The 25,797-nt window shown below is 49.2% G+C and overlaps 1 protein-coding gene across 20 annotated transcripts in view; it reads right to left on the bottom strand.

Annotated features, from left to right (window-relative positions):
- EHMT1 (euchromatic histone lysine methyltransferase 1) overlaps positions 1 to 25,797 on the bottom strand; it is a 298,696-nt gene that overhangs the window by 31,207 nt on the left and 241,692 nt on the right. For all 20 annotated transcript variants that reach the window (XM_058302808.2, XM_058302813.2, XM_058302812.2 and 17 more), the window contains 5 exons: positions 25,249 to 25,422; positions 23,827 to 23,909; positions 22,492 to 22,598; positions 17,688 to 17,810; positions 1,436 to 1,537 (listed from right to left, as the gene is read on the bottom strand). In XM_058302808.2, the coding sequence (XP_058158791.1) occupies positions 1,436 to 1,537; positions 17,688 to 17,810; positions 22,492 to 22,598; positions 23,827 to 23,909; positions 25,249 to 25,422 (589 nt within the window). The remainder of the gene's footprint in view (positions 1 to 1,435; positions 1,538 to 17,687; positions 17,811 to 22,491; positions 22,599 to 23,826; positions 23,910 to 25,248; positions 25,423 to 25,797) is intronic.

Below are 25,797 nucleotides of genomic sequence, written 5' to 3'. Positions count from 1 at the left end.
CCTGCTCGGAGCTGATGTGAAAGGGCCCCTCGTGGCCCGCAGGCTGGCTCTTCACCAACACAGGGTGGGCACAGAGGTCCTGGGGATTTTCACTTAAACAAGGGGGCACGGGGGCTGCACTGCCAACTCCTCACCTGGAGGCAGAAGCTTCGCCCTCCCCACACTTCCCAAACGAGCTACTGTGCCAGGTCACCAAACTGCGGAGGGGGTCAGGTGCTGCCACCGAGGATGTGATGAGGAAGAAAAGCAAAATAACCAACTAAGTGGAAGAGGTACAATGTCGGGCGGTGGTGGCACAGCAGGGAGAGGGACTGAGTGCAAGCACGGTCTCCCATGGGGGAGCAGGGAGGGTGCTGGGGGTCTGCTGGGGGCCCACTGGCAGTGCATCAGGGGTCCTGAAAGGTCTCGGAGGGTGGCCTGGCAAAAGCGGCCTTTGAGCTGAGTTAGAACGACTGGGGGAAAGTGGACTTGGCCCAGTGGTTAGGGTGTCCGTCTACCACATGGGAAGTCCGCAGTTCAAACCCTGGGCCTCCTTGACCCGTGTGCAGCTGGCCCATGCGCAGTGCTGATGCATGCAAGGAGTGCCCTGCCACGCAGGGGTGTCCCCCGCGTGGGGGAGCCCCGCGCACAGGGAGTACGCCCCATGGGGAGAGCCACGACGCGACGGAGGGTGCAGCCTGCCTAAGAGTGGCGCCACCCACACGGAGAGCTGACACAAGATGACTCAACAAAGGGAAACAGATTCCCGTGCCGCTATCAACAACGGAAGCGGACAAGGAGGAGGATGCAACAGGTGGACACAGAGAGCAGACAAACGGAGGCAGGGTGGGAAATAAATAAATAAACAAATAAATCTTAAAAAAAAAAAAAGAATGACTGGGTTGGTGGGAGCGGCTGGCTAAAAGCCAGGGGGCTGGGCTCCCTCAGCAGGACAGGGGAGCAGTGAGGCAGGGAGTTACCCCAGGGCCTGCACACAGGTGGGAGGCCCCTGGGGCTTGTGCAGGAGGAGGGGGTGGGGCCTCAGGTCCCCAGGGGAGAGAGGGGCTGCTCAGGTGCCCCCTCCCCATTCTATCCCGACCTCAGGCAGCGCAGCCCTCAGCAGTGAATACAACGGTCAATATTCCTGCCCTGGAGGGGCAGTTGGTGGAGACTGCCAGGTGGACACGGAGCAGGCGCACAGACAGTGGCCGCTGCTTGGAGAACCTGAGCCGGGCGCCCGTGGCCAGCAGGGGCGAGGAAGGCCTCGGGGGACGCTGGCCTTGGGCATGAAGGGCAGTGGAGGGAGACTGCAGGCCACAGGAGGCAGGGAGAGGCCAGCACTGACCCGGGCCTGGGAGGAGCGGCCCTCCCCCAGGCCTGGGGCAGAGCAGGGGCTTGCTGTCCCTGAGCAGACGGAACCCCCGAGGGCGGGCCGCGGGCAAGGGCACGGCTTTACCTGACAGTTGACATCCATCTGTCCGTTGGAGAGCAGGTACTGCACCACATCGTAGTGGCCTTTCTTGGCAGCCAAGTGCAAACACGTGGAGCCCTCTGCGTCCTGCAATACAAATGCATCTGAGGGGCCAGGCGCCGGGCGAGGCGGACAGGCGACTGCAGGCAGAGAGGAGTTACTAACGCACCTGCTGGGGAGACCCTTCCCAGCTCAGCCCTGTCTGTGGGCCCCGATCTGAGTGCCTTGAGATGGGGCAGGTCCTCCCACGGCCAGACCGAAGAACCCCCCTGGGTCAGCACACAGTCCAGAACCCCCTCCCAGGAGGGCTGGAAACTCTCCAGGTGCCACCTGTCCACAACTCAACCCTTGTGAGGTCACAGAGCCGAGACACCAGGAAACCAGGCTAACGACTCGGTGACTCAGTGTGCTAAAGGCTGCTGGGGGGAATATACCAGGAACAAGTTGGCTTTTATGGGGGAAACTTATTAGGCTAAAAGCTTATTACAGTCCTGAGCCCATGGAAATGCCCCAAACCAAGGTGTTGTCGGTAGGCTGCTGGCGACCCTGGACCCCTGCACCGCTGCACGTGGCAGGGCAAGGTGGCGGCTCCGCAGGGCTCCCCTGCCCCGCTCCCCCCAGGCACTGGCAGCCTGCCACCTCTCCTCCCCTGGGGGCCTCTCCCTCGCCCCGGGCATCTGTCTCTAGCTTTCTCTGGGCCTCTGCTGTCAGCCCTTGGTGCATAAAGGACTCCAGCAAGGGGGCCGACAACCACCCTGGGTCACGCCCACTGACGCTATCCAACCAAAGGCCCCAAGTGAATCCAACCCCATCAGAAAAGGGATGCGCACCCGCAGAAGTGGATTAGCTTTAAGAACATGATCTTCTCTGGAATCCACAAAAAGCTTCAAACTGTTACAGGTGGTAATAGCTGCTGCAAGCCCCAGGCATTTAAAGCAAATGGCCCTGAGTAAAGGGCGACAAGCGGGGTGACCTGGCAGGGGGCAGGCGCAACTCGGCCCGCTGCCTCCCCTGCTTCGCCTACGAGCTGCACCGCCACGGCCAGCTTCCGGCTCTATTTCTGCAAGGGCGTGAACCCTCCCTCACCCACAGGCACATGCACGTCCACACAGGACGCCCGGCAGCTCAGGAGCACGGGAGCCCACAGGCAGCCACAGGCAGTGTCTCCCCAGAGGCCCGCTCCGTGCTGGGGGAGCCCGTCCCCTCAGGCCTCCCGTTGACATTTGCTAGGAAGATGTGAGGACACATTTCCACTACCTGCTCTTTAAAGAGTTTTCTTAGCTTTTCTTCGCCTATTCCAGTCTTCCATATAGACACACTGCCTCTATTTTTCTCTACTTCTATTTTTACAGCAGTAATCCTGTTTCAATAGACATAATTCAACATAGATGTCAAAGAAAAATAAGGTGAATCAAGAATAGCCCACGTATCTAAACCCCACATTACTGGTGTTTACAAATTTAATTTTATTACAAATACACAATGTATGCTTGTGACAGGAGGAATGTGGGAAGACAGAGTCGCCGAGATCCAAGCTCCCATCCCTCTATGAAAGCAACTGAACTGGCAGGAACTGTCTGACCAGCCGCTCACACTCCTGCACCGCAGCATCCAAGCAGGAGCTGGAGGCACAGGCTGGGTGGGTACCGGGGGCTGACGAGCCTCACCCTGCCTGGACGGGTGGGCAGCAGTGGGCAGAGCAGCCGGGCTGTGGGCCCCTGGCTGGGGAGGAGCCAGCCTGTGCGCCTGCCGGCCCTGTTCCAGAGCGAGCAGAGTGGTCCGCGTGCACATACGGGGGCCGGCATTGGTGCCAGTCTATGTGGGAGGGCGGGGAAGGACTTCTGGAGCTGGAGCCTCCAGCCAGCCCTCCCAGAATGTGTCCGAAGGGAGAGAGAGAAGCACAGTGCAGGGTTCAGGCAGTCGAGACGCCTGGAGCCAGGACGCCCTGGACTGAGACACAAGGAGCACCCACGGGGGCAGCGGGGAGCACTAAAACCTCCCACGCTGCGCGCAGGGGAACTCCTCAGGCCACCGCCCAGCACAAGCCCAGGGCACCCAGCACTGCCATCGCCTCGGCTGATCTTCTGGGTGGGGGGCTAAGCATGGACGGAGACCAGTCAAAGCAGAGCCAACCTGCAGGGACTGTGAAAGGCGCCTTTCCCTTGGCTTATATGTTTTGTTTTGCTCCAGGCACTCAAGAAAATCTATGCCGTATCACAAGCTGGATATGAATTTAAGGAACAGACAGCTCAGGGATTAAATTCCACAGTTAACACTTTAAAATACTAAAAATTACAAGACAAAGAAACAGGAAACATGGGCCACCAAAGGAAGAGGATAAAACCCCAGAAGCCAACAAAGCAGAGGACCAGACTTTGGACATACCAGGCAAAAAAAAATCCCCAGTATGCTCAAGGAGATAAAAACATGGAGGAAGAACTAAGGGATTTCAGGAGAACAAAGAATAAAAAATATGGGAATTTCTTAGGATTCCCAAAAGAAATCAAACAAAAAGAACATGGTGACAGAAATGACAAATTCCCTAGATGGTTTCCAACAGTTGGAAGTGGCAGAAGAAAGAACCAATGATCTCAAAGAAATGATTCAGGCTGAGCAGCTGAAAGAGACAGAGACCGAGAAGTATGAGCAGAGCCTTAGTGGCGCGGGAGACCACCACCGTGGGGGTCTCAGAAAGAGAAGGGAGAAAGGGGCAGAAGGAACAGTGAAAGGAATGATGGCACAAAAACCCCCAAATTTAATGAAAGACATAAACAGGCACATTCACAAATCCCTACCCAAACTGAATTCAAAGAAAAACATGCCTGAACACACAGTAGTCAACTGTCCAAGGCCAAGGACAAAGTTCTGAAAGCTCCAGGAGAGAAGCTATGCACAAGGGAGACCCAGGAAGGTTAAATATTGATTCCTCATCAGAAACCACGGAGGTAAAGAGGTAGTGGGACAAAAGACATAGCGTGCTGAAAGGAAACCTTTGCCAACTAAGAACGTCACTCCCAGCACGCCTCTCCTGGCCAGGAGGAGTTCCCACACGCGCCCTGCCCCACCAGCAAGGCTGGGGGGTCTTGGGACTGGAAGGAAAGGACATCAGGCACAGCTCGAAGAGAAGAAAGGAAGGAGGGACCTGCGGTAACCACAAAGGCCAGCACAACTGTGCTGCGTTTTTTTGGTAGGTAACACTACATCTTACTTCTTACAGGTTCTAAAATGAAAATGCAAAAAAAGGAGTAATAAATCTATGGTTTGGGCACACAATTTACAAAAACGTTAACTTGTAAGTAGTACCAACAACATCGGGGAACAGAAACGCCGTATGTGTATGCTACTAACGTTAAGTTGGTATCAAACCAAATAAAATTACAGTTGATTTAGGATATTACATTTTATGGTAGCCATGAAGAAAATATATGATGAATATATTCACAAAGAAGTGAGAAGGAATTCCATTTGGTACAATGCAAAAATCAAATAAATATGAGCTGCCATAAATGGAAAAAGTGAGGGACAAAAGAGGAAGAAGACATACAAAGATTAAAAGCAAAGTGGCAGAAGAAAGCCCTGTATATTCAGTAAGTTACTTTAAATGTGAATAGATTAAACTTCTAGCCAAAACACAGACCTCTGTAGAGTGGATGAAAAGCCTGACCCAACTATATGCTGTTTACAAGAGACTGACTTTAAAGCAAAAATGCAAGTAGGCCAAAAGTAAAAGGATGAGAAAAAATATATATATCATGCAAATAATAAGTAAGAGAGAGCTGGAGAAGCTACACTAATATCAGATAAAATAGACTTTAATTAAAAAACTGTTATGAGGAAGAAAAGTCACTATATACATATACATACATACATACATATATATACACACGCGAAGGGGTCAATTTAACAAGAAGACATAACAATTATAAACATATATGCAACGAATGGCAAAGCCCCTGAATATATGAAGCAAATACTGACAGATCTGAAGAGAGAAATTGAAGGTTCTACATTAATAGTAGAAGACTTTAAGACACCACTTTCAATAATGGATAGAACATCTAGTCAGAAGATGAATTAGGAAAGACTGGACCTGTGTGATCCTCTAAACCAACTGGGCCTCCCAGACATACATGCACACTCCACCCAACAACAGTGGCATACATGTTCTTCTCGCTAGCACACGGATCGTTCTCCAGGATAGACCATATGTTGGGTCACAAAACAAGTCTCAAGTTCAAAAATACTGAAACTATATAATGTCTCTTCACTGACCACAAATGAATAAGAGTGACAAATGAAAAATTCTCAAATATATGGAAAATAAACAATGTACTCTTAAACAACCAGTGGGTCAAAGGAGAAATCACAAGGGAATTAGGTGATATCTTATGGCATATGAAAACAAAACCACAATATACCAAAATTTATAGGATGCGGCAAAGGCAGTGCTGAGAGGGAAATCTGTAGCTCTAAATGCTTACATTAAAAAAGAAGGGTCACAAAATCAGAGACCTAGCCTCGCAACTGGAAGATCTACAAAAAGACGAGCAAACTAAACCCAAAGTGAGCAAACTAAATCCTTCCATTTAAGATGAGAATGTCGATAAATGAAATAAAAAATTTTAAAAAGAGAACAAAACTAAAAGCTGGTTCTTTGAAAAGATAAATAAAATTGACAATGACATTGACTAAGAAAAAGAGAGAAGACAACAAAAATCAGAAATGAAAGGATAAGCATTACTACTTACTGCACAGAAATAAACAGGATCACAAGAGGATACTATGAACCACTGAACACCGACAAATTAGATAACCTAGGTGAAATGCACACATTTCTAGAAATGCACAGAAAAAAACTATAGTGACTCAATAAGAAACAGAAGATCTCAACAAAGCAGTAACTAGTAAAGAGATTAAGCAGTTAAAAACCTTCCAACAAAGAAAAGTATAGAACTAGATGGCTTCACTGGTGAATATTATCAGGTATCTGAAGATTTAATACCAATCTTACTCACAACTCTTTCAAAAACTGCAGAGGAGGGAACCCTTCCTAACTCATTCTATGAGACCAATACCATCCTCAAACCAAAGTCAGATAAAGATACCACAGGAAAGAAAATTACAAGCCAATATCCCTTATGAATATGGATACAAAGACCCTCAACAAAATACTAGCAAACTGAACCCAACAGCATGCTAAAAGAATTATACACAATTGTCAAGGATGATTTATCTCAGGTATGCATGGATGGTTTGGCACGAGAAAATCAATTAATGTAATAATACACCACATTAACAGAAGATGTAGCAATTTAACATAGTTATGAATTCCAAAAATAGATATTCAATTATGTTGTAACCTGGTCTATTACTGGGCATGATTCAGTTATGATTAGGGCTTTGATTGGGCCACGTCATTAGGGCACTGAGTCCCACCCCTTGGTGGGTGGGGACTTAAAGATAAAAGGCATGGCAAAGGACAGAGTTGGAGCTCTTGATGCGAGGGTTCTTAATACTGGAGTTTTGATGTTGGAGTTTGATGCTAAAGACTTAAACTGGAGCCCAGGAAGACAGCCACACAGCATGTATTAGTCAGCCAAAGGGGTACTGATGCAAAATACCAAAAACCTGCTGGGTGTTATAAAGGGTATGCATTTGGGATAGAAGCTTACAGATACCAGACCATAAAGCCTAAGTTACTTCCCTCACAAAGTCTATTTCCGCGTGTTGGAGCAAGATGGCTGCCGACGTCTGCCAGGGTTCAGGCTTCCTGGGCTCCTCTGGGCTCAGCTCCTCTGTTTCCTCCACAAGGTCAGCTGGAGACTATGAGGCTCTCTAGGCTTTGCCTCTCTCCACAAGGTCAGTTGTAGACTACACGGCAAACGGCTCTGTCTCTTTCCCTGGGGCTCCAGCTTAAGCCTTCAGCATCAAACTCCAACGTCAGAAACCCTCAACTCTGTCCTTCGCCATGCCTTTTATCTGTGAGTCCCCACCCACCAAGGGGCGGGGACTCAACACCCTAATCATAACTCAGTCATGCCCAGGTACAGATCGGATTACAAATATAATTCGATATCTATTTTTGGAATTCATAACCATATCAAACTGCTACATAGAGGGAAGAGAAGCAAGCCCTGGTAAGAAAGGAACCTTGAATCCAGAGAGAAGCAAGACTCTGGAAGGGAGGAACCCAGGAAGCCTGAGCCCTTGCAGACGTCGGCAGCCATCTTGCTCCAACATGTGGCAACAGACTTTGGTGAGGGAAGTAATTTACCCTTTATGACCTGGTAACTGTAAGCTCCTACCTCAAATACCCTTTATAAAAAACAACGATTTCTGGTATTTTGCGTCAGTACCACTTTGGCTGACTAATACAGAAGACAAAGGGAGAAAAAAAACCCACATGATCATCTAAAATGATGCAGTAAAGGCATCTGACAAAATCCAGCAGCCATTTTTTAATTAAAAAATGACAACAAAACTTGGTAAATGTCAAGAACTACAAGGAAACGTCCTCAACATGATAAGGGGCACATATGAAGAACCCAGAGCTAACGTCATAGTCAATGGTGAAAGACTAAAAGCTTCCCATCTAAAATTAGAAACAAGACAAGTAGGCCTGCTGTAACCACTGTTATTCAATATTATACTGCAAGTTACAGCCAGAGCAATTAGGCAAGAAAAGAAATAAAATGCATTCAAATTGGAAAAGAAGAAATAAATCTTGCCCTACTTGCAGATGACATGATCCTACATACAGAAAATCCTGAAAAATCTGTAACAATGCTACTAGAGCTAATAAACTTAGCAAAGTGGAACGGTACAAGATCAGTATGTAAAAATCACTAATAATGAACAATCTGAAGAAAACTGCAAGGAAAAAATCCCATTTACAAAAGCAACTAAAAGTATCAAATACCTAGGAATAAATTTAACCAAGGATGTAAGGACTTGTACACAGAAACTATAAAACATTGCTAAAAGCAATCAAAGAAGACCTAAATAAATTCCATATTCATGGATTGGAAGACTAAATATTGTTAAGAAATCAATTCTATCCAAAGCAGTTTACAGATTCAATGCAGTTCCAATCAATATTCTAACAACCCTCTTGGCAAAAATGGGAAAACCAATCATCAAATTTATGTGGTAGGTAAGGGACCCCAAATAGCCAAAACCATCTTGAAAAAAAACAACAAAATTTGAGGACTCACACTTCCTGATCTTAACACTTACTACAAAATCAGAGTAATAAAGAAAAAAACAAAGCAAACCAGCATAGAACTGACACAAGGACAGACATATAGACCAGGGGAATCTAACTGAGAGCTCAGAAACTGACTGTTGCATCCATGGCCTATGGTTTTTGACAAGGCTGTCAAATCCACTCAATTGGGAAAGAATAGTCTCTTCAACAAATGGTGCTGAGAAAACTGGATGTCCGTATGGAAAAGAATGAAGGTGGGCTCCTATGTCACACCATATGAAAACTAAATATAAAACCCAGAACTATAAAACTCATATAAGAAAACAGAGGGAATCAACTTCAGGACCCTGTGTTAGGCAAGGGTTTCTTAGACATCCAAAGCACGAGGAGAAAAAAAAAGAATGGGACTTAATCAAAAGTGAAAACTTTTGCGTCTCAAAGAACATCATGAAAGTAGAAAGACAACTTAAAGGACAGGTGAAAATACTGCGAAACTACATATCCAACAAGGGTTTAATATCCAGAATATATAAAGAAATCCCTCAATTCAACAACAAAATACAACTCAATTAGAAAATGGGCAGAAAGCAGATGCGGCTCAAGTGATTGGGTTCCTGTCTATCATATAGGAGGTCCAGGGTTCGAATCCTGGAGCCTCCTAGTGAAGGCAAGCTGGCCCAAGGGTAGAACTGGCTCACGCAGAGCACTGCCCCATGCAAAAGTGCTGGCTGATGCAGCAAGATAAAGCAACAAAAAGAGACACAGAGGAGGTAAATGGATGTGGCTCAGGCAATTGGGCTCCCATCTACTATATAGGAGGTCCAAGGTTCAAAACTCAGGACCTCCTGGGGAAGGCAAGCTGGCTTACACAGTGAGCTGGCTCATGCAGAGTGCCAGCCCACGCAGGAATGTCACCCTGCGCAAGGGTGCTGCCCTGCTCACCAGTGCCAGCCAACGTGGAGAGCTGACACAGCAAGATGACACAACAAAGAGACACAGAAGAAAGACAGTAAGAGACTTAGCATACAAGGGAGCTGAGGTGGCACAAGAGAATAATTTCCTCTCTCCCACTCCAGAAGGTCCCAGGATTGGTTCCCAGAGCTATCAAATGAGAATATAAGCAGATACAGAGAATGGACACAGAGCAGACAACGGAGGGAAGGGGGGGAAATAAATAACTCTTAAAATAAGTGGGCAAAAGACTTGAATAGACATTTCTCCAAAAAAGATATACAAATGGCCAAAAGCAAATGAAAAGATGCTAAACATCACAAGCCATTAGGGAAAAATGCAAATCAAAACCACAATGATACACCATTTCACATCCACTCTAGTGGAGTGGCTGAACTTTCTTGGATTAAAAAATGAAAACTTCAAGTGCTGGGGCGGATGTGGGAAAATAAGAACACTCATTCCCTGCTGATGGCAATGTAAAATGGTGCAGCAACTGTAGAGGAGGTTTGGCAGTTCCTCAGAAAGTCAAGTATGGATTTACTGTATGACCCGGCAATCCCATTACTAGGTATATGCTCAGAAGAATGAATGCAGGGATCCAAACAGATATCTGCACACAGATGCTGAGTGGTATTATTTAGAACTGTCAAAAGATAGAGGCAACCTTTTTTATCCTTGTGCTTTGAATATCATCTAAGAAACCCTTGCCTAACACAAATGTCTATCAACTGATGATGGATTAACCAAATGTGGTATATCTATATAACAGACTGTATTATACAGATGTAAAAAGAAAGAAGTTTTAATAATGTGACAACATGGGTGAACCCTGAATACATCATGTTGAGTGAAATAAGACACAGAACGACAAATATTACATGATCTCACTAATATGAAACAATTAGAACATGCAAATTTTTAAAATTTATTTCTCTCCCCTTCCCCGTCGGCCCCCTCCCTCTCCCCCCCCCACCCCCAGTTGTCTGCTCTCTGTGTCGATTCGCTGTGTGTTCTTCTGTGGGAATCTGTATTTCTTTTTGTTGAGTCATCTTGCTGCATCAGCTCTCCGTGTGTGCAGCACCACTTCTGGGCAGGCGGCACTTTTTTTGCACTGAGCAGCTCTCCTTACGGGGCATACTCCTTGCATGTGGGGCTCCCCTACTCAGGGGACACCCATATGTGGCACAGCACTCCTTGCGCGCATCAGCACTGCATGTGGGCCAGCTCACCACACGGGTCAGGAGGCCCTGGGTTTGAACCTTGGACCTCCCATGTGGTAGGCGGATGCCCTATCCATTGGGCCAAATCCACTTCCCAGAACATGCAAATTTAAAGAGTCAAAAAATGGAATATAGGGTGGGGGGCTGGGATGGGGGGTGGGAAATGGGGAGTTAATGCCTGTACAGAGCTTCTATTTGGAAAAGTTCTAGTAATGGATAGTGTGATAGTAACACAGTGCAGGGAATGTGATTACCACCACCAAACCATACACATGAAAGTGGCTAAAATGATTAATTTGTCGTGCATATTACCAGCCTAGAACTATACAGTACCAAGAGTGAACCCTAAAGTAACCTATGGGCTATAGTTAGTAATATGTTTCATCAATCTAACAAAGGCACCACATGAATGCAACATGTTAACAGGGAAAACTGCATGTGTTGAGGGTAGCATGGGGTAGAGGAGTGGTATATGGGGATTCGGTAGTTTCCCTATGATTCTTCTGTAAACCTCTAACTGCTGTAATTAAAAAAATGTTTAATCTTTAAAAAAAGAACAGTGTGCATGTTGGTTTAACAGTTCTGTGTCATTTTCAAGTGTTCTTAAGCATCAGCACAGGTAGCCTTGGCGGCCCCTCCGTACTGGAAGACTGCCGCGACTACTGAATTCAGGACCTGCAGAACCCAAGCCTGGGGGCGCGCAGGTGAGGCATCGAGTCCGCTGGCACACCGCGCCGCCATGCTGCGTCATGCAGGTACAAAGACGACGTGACACGATTCCCACCTGCAAGGCGGCTCTGCCGTGGTGAACAAGATTCCACGAGCAAGATGGGGGAGTCCGGACACAGCCCCAGGAGGGGGTGCGTGGGTGCAGCCGCCTCCAAGGGGAGGGGTCCACTGGGGAGGTCCGGGGGAAGCAGCAGGGAGCTGACATGCCCGTGGCGGCGTGGGGCAGCAGTCAGGGAAGGAGACGCGACCCGCCCCAGGGAGTTAGTCATGACTCTCAAGCAGACCGCCCCAGGACCCACACCCATCTCAAGGACAGCCCCACACAGCGCCCTGACCCCATTTCTGTTACTGCCTTCGCCCCAGGGATAATCACGTCTTGAATTCCGCATTAGCGGTTCTGATGCCTCCTTTGCTACTTTTACTGTATATGCATGGGCCCATAGAGGGTTTGCATGGTTTACAATAGTCTTTTATAAATGGTAACATACTGCAAGTCCCTCTGCCATTTGCATTTAGTTCCACCTTTTGTTTTGAGGTCTGTCTTTGTAGCGAGCACATAGCATTCACTTATTTTAACTATGTAAAACGACTCCAGTGTTTGCCCTCCTGGTTGAGGAACATTCCGTTGTTCCTAATTTTGTTGCTACTTAAAGATGCAGTGACTCCAGCTGTATAGGCTTCCTTGTTTCCACGTGCAGGAGGTGGCGGGCTCAGGGCCCACCCTAATACCCAGAACTGCTGGGCTTTGGGCTGTGCTCACCTTCAGTACTGAGAAACGGCCAGGCTGCTCTCCAGAAGAGCCTGACCAGTTCCCACCCTCAGTAGCAGCAACAACCTGCCAAGCGGTAGGTACTTCCAGTCCTGTAACTTTATCCAGTCGATGGCTATGAAGTAGTATTTCTGTCGGAACACAAGTTCCCCGGTTTCCAACAAGGGGGGGACTTTGCGTATGCCCACTGGTCATTCAGATTTCCTCCTCTGAATGCCTACTCATGCTCTTTGCCCGTTTTTCTTTTGGGTCATTTTCTTTTCTCATTTATCTGTAGAAGTCCTTTATAGTTTTTTACATTAACCCTTTAACAATATGCTAAAAAAGCTCCCAATCTGTAGCTTGTCCTTTTGTGTACTTTGCAATGTCTTTTGTTGAAAAGAAATTTTTAATTTTGATACACCTGGCTTTATGCATCTTTTTGGGGAACCTTTTGTTCTTGGCTAAGAAATCCTTCTCTATCCTGGAGTCACAAAGAAAATCTTCCCTATTAACTTCTAAATGCTTTGGGAGTTACATTTGATTCTTATGCTTATTGTTTTACATGGCTTATATTTTCCTCTCCTTTTTCACTTTCACCCTATCTGCACCATTCTGTTTAAAGCATGTGAATTGTATACTACAGAGTGGTTCTTGCTTTTTTATCCAGTCAGACAAATCTCGCTGTTTTAACTGGAGTGGTTCATATTTAAGTCTGTTTATCTTGATGTGGTGGCCTTAAATTTATCATCTTGCTATTTTTGTTCTCTCTTTGTCCCATCTGTGTTTTTTTGTTTTTTCTTTTTTCTTTGTATTTCTTCTTTGTACCACCGATTTTTATTCCTCTTTTCCTGCCATCTTTTGATTGCAAAAAGTATTTTTTAGTATTCCACTTTACTTTCTCTCATAGCTTTTTCTTCCTTAAAACTATCTCTTGTTGACTACTGTCTTAGTGCTTTCTCTAGGAATTAAAATATTCACCTTAAACCTATCACAGTCTTCTCATATTTAATACTCTATCACTTCCCACTTCCAAAATATCTTATGACAGTATAATTCCATTTGCAAACTACCTTTCTTCCTGCCATTGCTGTCAAAATAGTTTACGTCAACATTTACAAAACTCTTGCCTTATAATGATACTATTTTCTACTTAAATACAGTCTTATGTCTTTCATGAAATTTAAGGAAGAGGAAACACTCTCAAAATTCTTGCATTCAGGCCTGGTACTCTGATTCACTCTCTTAGAGCTGAGGTCCCTCTCGTAGCTTTAGAATTCCTTCTAGGGTAAGCTGACAGATGAATTCCATTCGATCAGCTTTTGTATGTCCTTATTTTGCTCTCATTTTTTGAAAGATACTTTTTCTGGATGCAGAATTCTAGGTTGATGGTTTTTTCTTTTAGCACAATAACAATCCCTTGCCGGGTCCCCCAGCCTCTGCTGCCTGAGGAAGACGCTGCGCTGGCCGCTGCCTCACAACAGCCTCGCACCCAGGCCTCGAGCCGAGGCTGTGCGCGGGCAGCACCAGCAGCAACCCGACACCACAGGAGGGAGTGACTGTGAGAGGCGGCACCAGGCCCTTCCCCTCTTCTGGTTCTCCTTCCCACCCTTCCCTCTAAGACCTCCTACAGCTCAAGGGAGGCCTGACTGAAGGCCTCGTTCAGCTGGGACCAGAGGAAGGAGACGGGGGCCTTCGGGGGAGTGCGGCAAGAGGCTGATGTCAAGGAAACGCAGAGGACGGTACAATCTCCAGGGCAGGAGTGCCCGCTGAGCAACCTGTCCAACAGTGCCGGTCCTTTAGAGGCACGTGTGTGCAACACACCCCTCTGCTGTGTTGCGTGGGCCACGTGGGCGTCTCGTGCACACACCCCTCCGCCTGTGGGTCACATGGCATTTCTTCTCAGGAAGCCCAGGCTCAGGGCTGTGCCCAGAGCAAGCAGGAACGTTCAGCAGACAGAAAACTCACAGCACGAGCAGACCGCGGAGAGGCGCCTGCCAGCCTGAACGCCGCCTGTTGCCCCGGCAGCCGCCTGCTCGGCTGCACAGTCTCCAGGGTGAACAGTGGGCTCCACCTCTGGGGCTCCACGTGCAGCCCTCACCACCCACGCGCTCAGCGAGACCCCAGCCTCCCGTCCTGGGATCAGACGTCACCAGCCCGTCCACCACTCCATCCCAGTCTTTCCAGATCTCTCACCCCATGGCACCGTCTCCCCTGAACATATCTTAGACCTGCTAGAAGCAGCCATAAACTTTGACTCAGCAACTAAACGACTAAGAATCTGTCCTAGGGGAAATAATCCAAAACAAGCTTTATGAATTACAATATTCTTTAAAGGAATATTTATTTAAAATATATGGTTACAAATTAAATGCTCATGGGGGGGGACCTATTAATCAATAAATTTCTCATTTCACCTGACTCGCCTCATGGAAACAAAGGTTAGATCACTACACTACGTTGTGTACTGAAAATAAATTTCACATGGGTCTATTTTTGTGGCTCTTATTTACAGAGCCACAAAAATAAGTTTCAAGTGATTAAGAATTCAAAAAACAAAATCTTAGCAGGACTAGATGAAAATACATGACTTGATACTGGAAAGGATTAATAACAGTTACCTGTAGTCATTTATATAAAAAATAAAAGGCTCCCCATACCAAAATTTACCAAGAGCAAAATAAGGGACTAATTACAAACTTGGAAAAATATCTGTAACATATATGATGAAGATGTGTTATTTCTCACATTTGAAGAGTTTACAAAACTCAAAGAGGAAAATACGAATACAGCTATAGAAAAACGAAGTACACAGAAAACTTAGAAAATAAAAACCATGATATTTAATAACTATGGATCAAAAACAAGGGTGCACTTTAACAAAGTCAAACTGAAAGAACCTCCCCCGTTCTACACATCAGTCCTGACATCTGGAATCCCCAGAGTCCAGGGGCACGGCAGGGACATGGTGCAGCTGTGCCCAGACACTGTCAGAGCAACTTTGAAGCACGTCAACAGCCTCGGAAATTATTACATTTTTGACCCAGCAATTCTGCATCTAGAAACATGTAAAGATGTAGGTGGGGGATATTTATTAAAGCATTGTTTATAATGAAAATTGAAAATGACTTAAATAGTCAATAATGATATTTGATGAAAACATGGTACAATTATACAATGGAATAAATATAGTCATTTTAAATGATGTTATAAAATAATATTTAATGACAAAAAAATAACAAAATTCAATGTGATGTGAAAAAAAAAGTTGATAAATTAGTATGAAGCACATTTTCGCTTTGGTTGGGAAAAAACGTGTATGAATGTAAGACTAAGAATATATCCCCAAATTAGAAGTGCATGTGGCTCAAGCAACTGGACTCCGTCTACCATATGGGAGGTCCCAGGTTCAGTTCCCAGGGCCTCCTGGCGAAGGCGAGCTGGCCCACGCGGAGAGCTGGTGCAACAAAAAAGAGACACAGAGGAAAGACCATGAGACACAAACAAAACCAGGGAGCTGAGGTGGCTCAAGCGACTGAGTGCCTCTCTCCCACTTCGGAGGTCCTGGGATCGGTTCCAGTGACTCCTAAAGACGAGAAAAGAAGACAAGCAGACACAGAAGAATGTGCAGTGAATGGACACAGAGCAGACAGCAAGTGCAGGTGGTTGGGGGGAAAGGGGCAATAAATAAAAATAATAATAATAAAAAAAGAATATATCCCCAAATATTAATGGTAGGATAACATGGGATCTATCTTCCCATTTCTCTTTCATTTTTGTTCTGCCCTATCCTTTATCTCTCAATTTTGTATAGTGAACATGCACATTTTTAATATGAAAAAAATTAAATTTTATAATTCCTCAATGTTCAAGAAAGGGGCACAGTTAAGCTGCATTTTCCAAAGTAGAGTGACACAGGCGTTATTTGAAAAAGGTTCCTGGTCCAATTCATCCAGGAAACATGAGTATAAAAGCTCCTTTGGGGAAGGGGATGTGGCTCAAGCGATTGGGCTCCCATCTCCCGTATGGGAGGTCCAAGGCCTCCAGGTGAAGGCGAGCTGGCCCACATGGAGAGCGGGCCCACGCAGAGTGCCGCCCTGTGCAGGAGTGCTGGCCCATGCAGAGAGCTGGCATAAATGGTGGGGGTGGGGGAATAAATAAATCTTTAAAAAAAAAAAGCCCTTTTGCCCGCAACTCCTGGGAGCTGGCTCCGTGGGCCACATCTCCAAGGGGGCAAACGTTACAGTGCCCCATGCCCCTGTCCACAGGACCCAGCTTTCACAGAGGCGCCACAGCGCAGTGGGTGAGCTCAGGGCGGGCAGCATGGAGAGGACAGAGACAGGGAGGGGCCTGGGAGCAGAGGCCCAGCACCCGGCTGGGACTGCACCCGCCACTGGGGAGCAGGCCGGAGGCAGCACCTTCAATTTTTCAGGATTCCATGCTTTGTCTGCATCAACTCTGTTTACTTTGACAACTGAAAATAAGGACTACTAAGCTTAAAAACAAGTCATTTTAAGTTGGAGATGAAACCACGTGCGCCCAGCGCTGCTGGCTGGACCCACCCTGGCCCCCTGGCCTATCCCGTGGCTGGTGTAGACTTCTGTCTGCTGGAGGTGCCACGTCAGTCTCCGTATTCTCGGGAGTGCAGACAGAACGATCGGATCTTGCCTGTACCGTGCGCAGCCCACACTCCGCCCTGGATGAAGCAGGTGCCGTGAGCCCCCTCCAGAGCCCCCTGCATACTCTGCGCCCTATCTGGGCCTCCTCTGCGGACTCTGCTGCAAGGCTCTGCCCGAGAGCCACCTGGCTCACCACGGGCGGCCACAGCCCAGGGTGAAGAAGAAACGAGCCCCTTGTGTGCGAAAGAGTCACGAGGCTGCGCACACGCGCAGCGCACTCCCAGCGCAGTCTCACGGCCATGTGGGTCTCACAAGGAGGACTCCGAGACTCTTGTATAGTGCGATCTGAGCGGCTGTGCCCTGCAGAGCCATGGCGAAGGAAGGAAGCCGGAAAGCAAGTCCAGAGCCCCAAGGGCCAGGAATGTCTGCTTTTCTCATCTGCCTTCCAGAACAAGCCCCAGGAGCCCCCAGCACGCCCCCTCTCTGTTGCACTGGGTTCCCGGGTGGGCGAAGGCCCCCTGCCCTAGCGGCCTCTTACCCCTCCGTCTTGCGTGGCGGCTCTGCCACAGGCCTGCAGCTCGCGATGTGCCTGTCTCACCTTCACCGAGCCCCTGGCTCAGCGAGAGGAGGGAAGGAGAGGAAGCACACTGAGGCAGGAGCCTTCTTCAGAGGCTCCAAATGCTGAGGGCACCCCAGTAAGGAGGTGGCCCCTGCTCGTCTTCCCAGGCGGTTGGGGATGTGGCTCTCCCCGTGAACATACCTTAGGGTCCGCTAGTGCCCCGGCTTTGATGAGGTACTTCACTGCATCCAAATGGTTGTTTTCTGCCGCCTCCATCAGGGGGGTCCTCTGGTCTTCTGAGCAGGTGTCAATATTAGCGCCCGCCTAGCCAGGTGAGAAATAACTGTTACAGCAGCTACGCGAGGAGGAGATGACAAGACTGTCACTGCAGTCCTGCAACAAGGAGACAACAAGACTATCACTGCAGCTATGTGATGAGAAGATGACAAGACTGATACTGCAGCTATGTTACAAGGAGACAACAAAACTATCACTGCAGCTATGCAACCAGGAGACAAGACTGATACTGCGGCTATGTGACAAGCAGACGACAAGACTGATATGTTCAAGCATCTGCTTGCTTCAAACACTTGAAAGAACAGGAATCTAATAAACTACATTAAAACTTTCTATTAACCAACTATTTCTGAGTCTTCCAAAAGTGAAATCAAAGCAGTAATCATTCTATTACTATCAAGCCTTTCGTTCAAGAAGAGTTTTTATGGAGTTCGTTTCTAATTACCCTACTTGAAAATGTCTACAGCAGATACAACCTCACATCTTTAGAAATGAGGAGAAGGGAAACCGCCTGGCCTAAAGCAGGCACAGAGGGATGAGGGGCCACCGTCAACTGGCCCGGCTTTCCCAGAAACCCACAAACGGAAGAAAACTAACTTCAACAGAATGTTCTTTGGAGAAATTTCTAAGTTTTCAAATCAAGGAAGAAACCTGAAAAACTGCTGGACTAGCTTGTTTGTCTGATGTCCAAGAGGTCAACTTTAAAATGGTCATATTCCAGAAGCAAAACAGGTGTTCAGAGGTCGAGACCTTTTACCCATGTGTGGGGGAAGATGCTTCCCTAGTTTCTTGGACTGATGCACAAAGACCTAATATTTAGTCTATAAAAGAAGTGTTTACTTTAAAAAGCACTGGAGCTGGCAGTGTTTTTACTATCAGCAATTAAAAAACAGAAAAGTAACATGAGAAATTGCGTGAGATGTCTTAGGTCGGCCTCGAAGGCTGTGGGAAGCTGGCGGGGCCTCCTGGGAAGTCCCCGGGCAGACAGGGCCTGAGGAGGGCTGAGGAGGAGGCACGGCCCCTCGCGGCCACAGGGATCAGAGCGCTGGGGCAGGAAACCAGGGGGCAACCCAAGTCCAGGGCCAAGGTCAGCGAGCCAAATCCAAGCTAATTTTAACAAGTTTACGAACTTCAAAGTACCAGCGAGCCCGAGCACAGAGCAGAGGCCAGGCGGCACCAGGAAGCGCCATGAGGTGCCAAGGCACTCCGGCTGGCACCGCCCAGAGGGGAGCGGAGCTCTCTGCACTGGAGGGTCAGGCTCTGCTGCCAGACAGGAACTCGCCACCTCTGCTCCTCCACCGTCCAAGAACGGAGGGTGCTGTGGGTGGCGCCCGAGCAGGGGCAGGAAGCCCAGGGGGCGCGGGCGAGCAGGACGGAGGGCATTCACCGAGGCCACGTGCGCAGCCCGCCCCTCCACGGGCAGGTGTCGACCTGCCTGGTGCAGATGCTGGCTCAAGACCCTCGCCTCACGGCCAGCTCTCCAGGAGCTCGTGTGAAGTCCAAGCGCCGGCCAGCACCACCCACCCCGGGCACATCCGACGCTGAGGAAGAGCAGGCAACGCAGAGCCACCGGCAGAGAAAGCCACGGGGAGGGCAAGCATGGGGAGGGCCGACAGCACTCTCAGAATCCCGAGACGGGCAAGGCACACAGGGGTGCTGGCAGGAGATGGAGGCCTCATGTGGGAACAAGGGGATTTCCAGGAGGGGAGGGAGCATCAAGACTTTCTCCTGCTAAAGGAACGAGGATTTCCAAGCGCAGCGGCCCACTGTGGACCAAGCAGGGTGACTTTCAAAAGCCACACTGAGGGAATCTGCTCTCCAGGGCCCGCGGGTGAGACCCTGGCACCCCACCTGGGAAGGCGCCTGCGGCTCGGCCTGGACCTACAAAAGGAGCTCTTGCTCCTTCGCCGGCCACACCGCACCCACTGCTCAGGGCGCTGCGAGAGGGCCCTGGGGTGGCGGCAGGCAGGGGGGGGGTGCGGGGAGCCGACGTCGCAGACTCCCAGGCTCCAGCGGGGCTTCCCGGCTCTTCTCCAGGCCTGGGCCGCGACGGAGCTTGGAAGGATGAACAGGCGGGAAGCATAACGGGCTGCAGCTGCCGGAGAGGCCGAGGTGGCCCCGGGTCAGGGTGGCGTCATGAGAGGGGCCAAGGGATCCCGGAGCCCCCCCTCACCGCGGACCCGCCTCGGGGCTTCGGGGCTTCAGGGCTTCTGCGGCCTGAGCCCAGGACCGCAGGGGCCGCGGCGGAGGAGCATGTCCTGCATTTCTTTTACCTCAGCTCAGCTCAAACTTGAACCCTGCCTGGCGAGGGGCTGCTGGCCGTGGCCTGGGGAGCGCAGCCCCCCACGAGCAAGCGCCCCCAGAGGCGCCCCTCACCCGCGGGCGTGGGGGAGTCGCTGCCCCGGGCAGACGCGCTCAGAAGGCTGCCGGTTCCAGGGGAAAGGGCGCGCGCCCCAGGCGGGAGGCCGGGCACCCCGCGGCCGGGAACTCGCTGATTTTGTTTTTGCTTTTTTCTTTTGTTTTGACTGAAAGAAGCCAGAAACAAAGGAATTTACATTGTATGACTCAACTCACAGAAAGTTAGAAGAAAACAAAACTAAGCCATATTGTTTGAAGGTGCTTATGGGGTAGTAAACCCATGGAAAAAGCAAGGCAATGATCACCAGCCAAGGCTTGGGTTTGGTCAGCGGAGCCCGAGTGGAGAGGGGCTCACTCTACAGTCAGTTATCAGCCAGGATGCTCACGCGTTAAAGACGTCACTAAATGCAGTTCCAATTTAGTATTTTTCAAAATTTAATTTTACTTAAAAATTACATTTAAAAAAAAGCCTGAGATAATAGATTTTTTTCAAAGGATTGACTAACATCTCAAAAAAAAGGAAGTCAGAGGACAGTGGAGTCATTAATAAATAAACAGAGAAAACAACTACCGACCTAGAATTCCAAACCCAGGAAAACGCCTTCCCAGGAGACGTCGCACTCACACTGCCAAGAGGAGGGAGGGTCCCGGCCACCGGGTCCAGGCCCAGGTCCGCGTGGAGCCTGCTGCCCTCTTTGGAGCCCACACCGCAGGGCTCCTCGGGGCAGAGGTGGGGGTCCCGCGCAGCAGCAGCCTGTGGTGCTGCCTCCGCACTGCCCCTGGACACGTGTGCCAGCCACTTCTGGGCACAGGGAGCTAAGCCCTGCCTCCCCACGTCAGTCCAAAGCTGCACGCCCAGTGCCTATCTTTTCTAACTGTGGGCCCCACTGAGCAGAGCTGCTCACTTGCTCCTCACTCAACACGTGTTCCTCACTCAAGATATACACAAAAAAGGAGCGAAGGATGGAAAAACAGGCAAACTAACAAAACAACAGCAATTGTGACCACAGAAATGCAGGACACAGCAGACTTCAACAGGGGAAGTGAATGACCCGTGGATGTCTGCCCTGCAGAGGGGGACTCCTCTCACCCCTTCTTGGTTCCAGGAGGGACCACCAGGCATGCTAAAGCCCTGGGTGGAGACTGGGGGCCCTCCAAGGAGACAGCCCGGTCCCTGCCTGATGACGTGCAGGGAAGACGCCAGGCCACCAGCCCCTCCCCCAACCCAGAGCTGACCATCCACATGTTCACACCTTCCTTTTAATACAAACAAAAACCACTAGACAGTTGAGGAAAGCCTTTGAATAGGAAAGACAGACCAAGACAAACGGAGCAACGTAAAATTTTAAAATGACAGTAATATCTTTAGAGAAATAAGGGAAGAACAAGGGGTACCAAAAACAAACTACTGGAGATCAAGAAAGGCCTCTCAGGATTTCAAAATGTGGTAGCACAAATTAAACAGCTGAAGGAACTGTGTACATATGGAACCAAAAGGCAAAGAAATGGAACATGGGATAAAAAAAGTAATAAATCTGGGAATTAGAATGTCCAACATCTAAATAATAGGAGTTCTAAAAGGAGAGAACTGGGGATCCAGAAGGAAAGAAATGATCTAAGAAATAACACAAGAAAAATTTCCAGAACCGAGGTCAGGAATTTCTACATTGAAAAAGCATACCAAATGCTCCAAGGGATAAAAGAAAAAAAGACACAGGCTACACTGAGGTAAAATTTATAACCACTGAGGTTAAAGGAAAAATCCTGAAAGCTTCCAGAGAAGAAAGACCAGGTCACATACAATGGATCAGAAATTGGACTGCACCAGGCTGGAAACGTGGTACCCAGGAAAGGGGGGACTAGGCCAGAGCAGGGCACAGGTGCCTCCAGATGACACCAGAGGGTCATGTGCAGTTAAGACTACAGAGACGAGTTTCCCAATTCCTTCAGAGGCAGCAGAGTGCATCAGGAGGAGGTGCCGAGGCAGCTACGTCAATGGAAACACAAGACAATTTCTAAATATTACCAGCAATTATGGTGTACTGTACGGCTCAGTGTAAATGCGATCTTTAAAATTGCATAATGCACATTCTGAGTAATGATTGAAACAAACCTGTGCAATAATGAAACGAGGAGGATGGGGGAAGGGAAGGGTCCAGGTATGTGCCTGTGCAAAAGCCTCCTCATTGAGAGGAGAGCCGGTAAGTCAACAGTCAAAAGCAAATGAAACCTAAGAAAAAAGTCAAGAAATAGCCTACAAGCAGAAGAAACAGCCAAAAGAATCGACAAGAGTCACCTCTGGGGGAAACACAAAGAAGGAGCGCGAGCAGGCGTGAGGCTCTGTGCTGACCTGGATGAGCATGTGGCAGATGTCCACGTGGCCAGCCTCGGCGGCGGCGTGCAGGGGTGCACGCTTGCCCTGGTGCTCCATCTTGAAGTTGGGGTCAATCCCGTCCACTGTGAAGAAATATGGGTCCACTCATTATTTCAGATGTGGCCACCAAGACCACCTCCAGATGGTCCTTAAGGCCAGCAAACACACCCAACAACCAACCCAGGAGCTGGAGGTGGAACGCCGCTCAATGGTGAGCGTCTGTCGGGTGGAAGACCAGCCCTTTTGCTCCAGTAGGATTCAAAAGGAAGGACGCTGGTTCCATGTGAAATTGAAGAGGCAGGCCTATCTGCCAGAAACAACCTCTTTCCCTAACTGCACATTGAGATTTGTGGGGCTCCTGAAATTTCCCTGGGAGCCTGCCAGGTGCTCTGACGCCCGGTGCGCTCCTGATCGTGGTCTCCCTAGGCCCCTGGAGGACACAGAGGGTGGAAGACTGCCCCCAGACCCCCAGGAGCCGACCCCCCCAGCACAAGCCAACATGGCCCAGCAGCCTCACGTGCAGTTAGCAAACGCGGAACCATGGGTCTAGAAGGAAAAAGGGTTAAGATGACCATTTTTTTTTTACAAGCAAATTCTTTATCTTCTTCTATGATTTACTGTCAAGTTGTTTACTTAATCATGCTCTTCAACCCAGGCCAGTTAACTTCAGAGAAACCACGCCAGGAGCTGCCTGAGCTCAGAGATGAAATTAATGTCCTTTCAGCGCAAGGTGGAGTTGGGAAGGAGCCGGTGTATACATATTCAGGTACTGGAATCTCAATCAAGAGGCAGCCACAATAAAAAACAAACGTGACAATATGCTCCAATTTAGAAGCAACGCAGCACGACTTGTCTGGGATGACATTACTAGGAGTGTGCATCATACACCCCAGTGGGCTAGTCACCCTAACCCTAACTTTGGATTTAATAATCACAAACGTAATGCCTTTTGAAAAATTAGAAATTCACAGGGAATACTTCTATTGCTGCAAATCATACATAGGCTTGGTACCGCTGGGCAATGTATTCTTACTGACTAGAAAAATTAGAGACATCTAAACAGGAAAACAAAATGAAACCGAGCTCACAAGAAAGCAGTAAATTTTAATATCTGCCCCCTTAGTGCCTACACAGACAAGCACTGTGGGCCCAGGGTGAGCCTCAAATGTATTGTGCCAGAGGTCTGAAGGGTTCCCTGTGCAGCAGGGGCTGACAGGAAGGAGGTGGTCCTGGGAGGGGGGGATCTGCAGGAAGGTGGCCCCTGGGAGGGGCTCTAACAGGAAGCCTGCGGCAGGGACAGGGACCACTCACCCAGCATGAGCAGCACCTTCTGCAGCTCGCCTTGCCTGGCAGAGAAGTACAGCTGCTTCGGGTGGAAGCGGAGCTTCTTGGGTCTGTGGGGAAAAGCGCATGCCTGGCTGTCACCAGAGACCCACCATGTGTGCTTCAGGTCCCACAGCCCTTCCTGAGGAGGCCCCCTGTGGAACCACACGTCACACCACAGGCTGAAGGTGCCGCTCCACGAGGGCCACAGCCTGTGCACAGCCCCCTGCCAGCTCTTCACACAGTGCCATGCTCACTTTTCGAGAGACATGTTCCAGGGAAAACAGCAACAGAATTCAGCAGGCATAGAGCCTGAGCAGCCTTTGTTAGCCCCAACGAAAGAACAACATATGGAATAAGGCTTCTGAATAGGATGAACACAGAACAAATCAGAGGCCTCCAGTGAGCCATTTCTTTGCAGAATGAGGTCAAGGAGAGGCCCTGAGAAAGCACTAACTCAAGCTCAGCACAGGACCTGCTGGAGCAGGCGCAGCAGCATGAGCCCGTGGCAACCCATGCCACCCTCCTTGACCAACTGCCATCTGCCACTTACCGCCAGGGGCAGCTAAAGATTGAAAAAGGACATTCCTGCTTCGCTGTCTTTTGGGTGCTGGGGAGGATGAACAGGGAGCAGGACAGCCTGGGCCTGCTGGGTTGAGACTCTAGGGCCACTTGGACAATGGTGTGGCCACCGGCAGGGCAGGGCCCACGGCGTGTGGGGCAAAGCACAGTGCCACCGACACAGAGTGATGGAGACACTAACGGAGGGAGGAGGGCCCAGGAAGAGGGATTTCTGCCTTGGACAACTGAGTCCACAGGACCCACTCCTGGTGGCCCTGAAGGAAAAGGCTGCCTTCCCCAGGTCACAGCACTGGGCCCCACTGGGGCCAAGGGTGGGGCGGTGGCACCGTGGAGCAAGCAGGGAAACTGGGAGCCTCTGGCTCTAACCCCTCCATGTCACAGCTGTGAGGAGCCAGCCAGGAGGAGCATTCAGAGAGCAGCAGCGTGGGTGTGCTTGTTCTTACACCTTGGAGAGGTCTGTGTATTTACTGCATCCAGGGAAAATGCTCTTATGATGACAAAGGGCAAGAGCATGCAGCAGTTTCCCAAGATAGTGTGAAACTATGTAACTTGTCCTGCTGAAAGCTGCTCGTCTTAAGAACCAACACCTGCTGCTGAGGTCTTGTTGGGTGATGTGTACATGGGGCAGAAGAAGAGGGCGTGGGTGCCGGAGAGGTCCGCCCCTGCCCAGCGCTCAAAGCCACGGGGGACTTAAGCACACACGTGAGCACACAGGCGGCAGTCTGCTGCCAAGGCTCCCTACAAGCCACCCTCCATGTGAGCATGCCAACTGCTGGCAGACTCCAAGTACACAAAAGCTGATGAGCTGTGGCTCGGAGCGCGCCTTACTTTTCAGAGTCCAGAGCAATCAGAGCACTTTCCAAGGTCTCCTTCCCTGGTCCCTGGGGAAGGCCGGGCGAGGGCTTCACGAATCCTGAAGGCCCCGTCAGGTCGAAGCCCTCAGGGGGCTGGGGGGTGGGGGTCCGCGGCTTCTCCTCCTCCGAGAGCTGTGGTCCAGCACCGCTTCAGTGAAGAAGAGAGACCACTGAATGCTGAGCTGAGAGGCATGGAGCAGCTCCTCCCATGCAAACAAATGCCTGGCTCCAATACTTCCAGATACCACTTTCTGAGAGTGAAAAGGACTGTCTACTTGCTTTCAGTCCCTGAATGAAATGCTTAGGGATACAGAATGAACTTCCCTGGAAAAAAAATGGCATCCAACACACATGGCAACATTTTCAAGGACTTCCTGGCTATGTGTTCAAATGTACTTTTGTAGATGAGCTTCAGATTGAACCTGTCAAGTCCACTACCCCACTCCAACAAAAAGAAAATCCCACTGGAATTAGGATTGAAACTCAATCAAATTTATAGGTTAACTTTGCCCCAGCATGGGAT

This window comes from Dasypus novemcinctus, chromosome 8 (genome assembly GCF_030445035.2).
Source record: "Dasypus novemcinctus isolate mDasNov1 chromosome 8, mDasNov1.1.hap2, whole genome shotgun sequence".
Lineage (NCBI taxonomy): Eukaryota > Metazoa > Chordata > Mammalia > Cingulata > Dasypodidae > Dasypus > Dasypus novemcinctus.
Note: the sequence above shows the minus strand (reverse complement) of the source record. Positions and strands in the feature narration are given on the sequence as shown.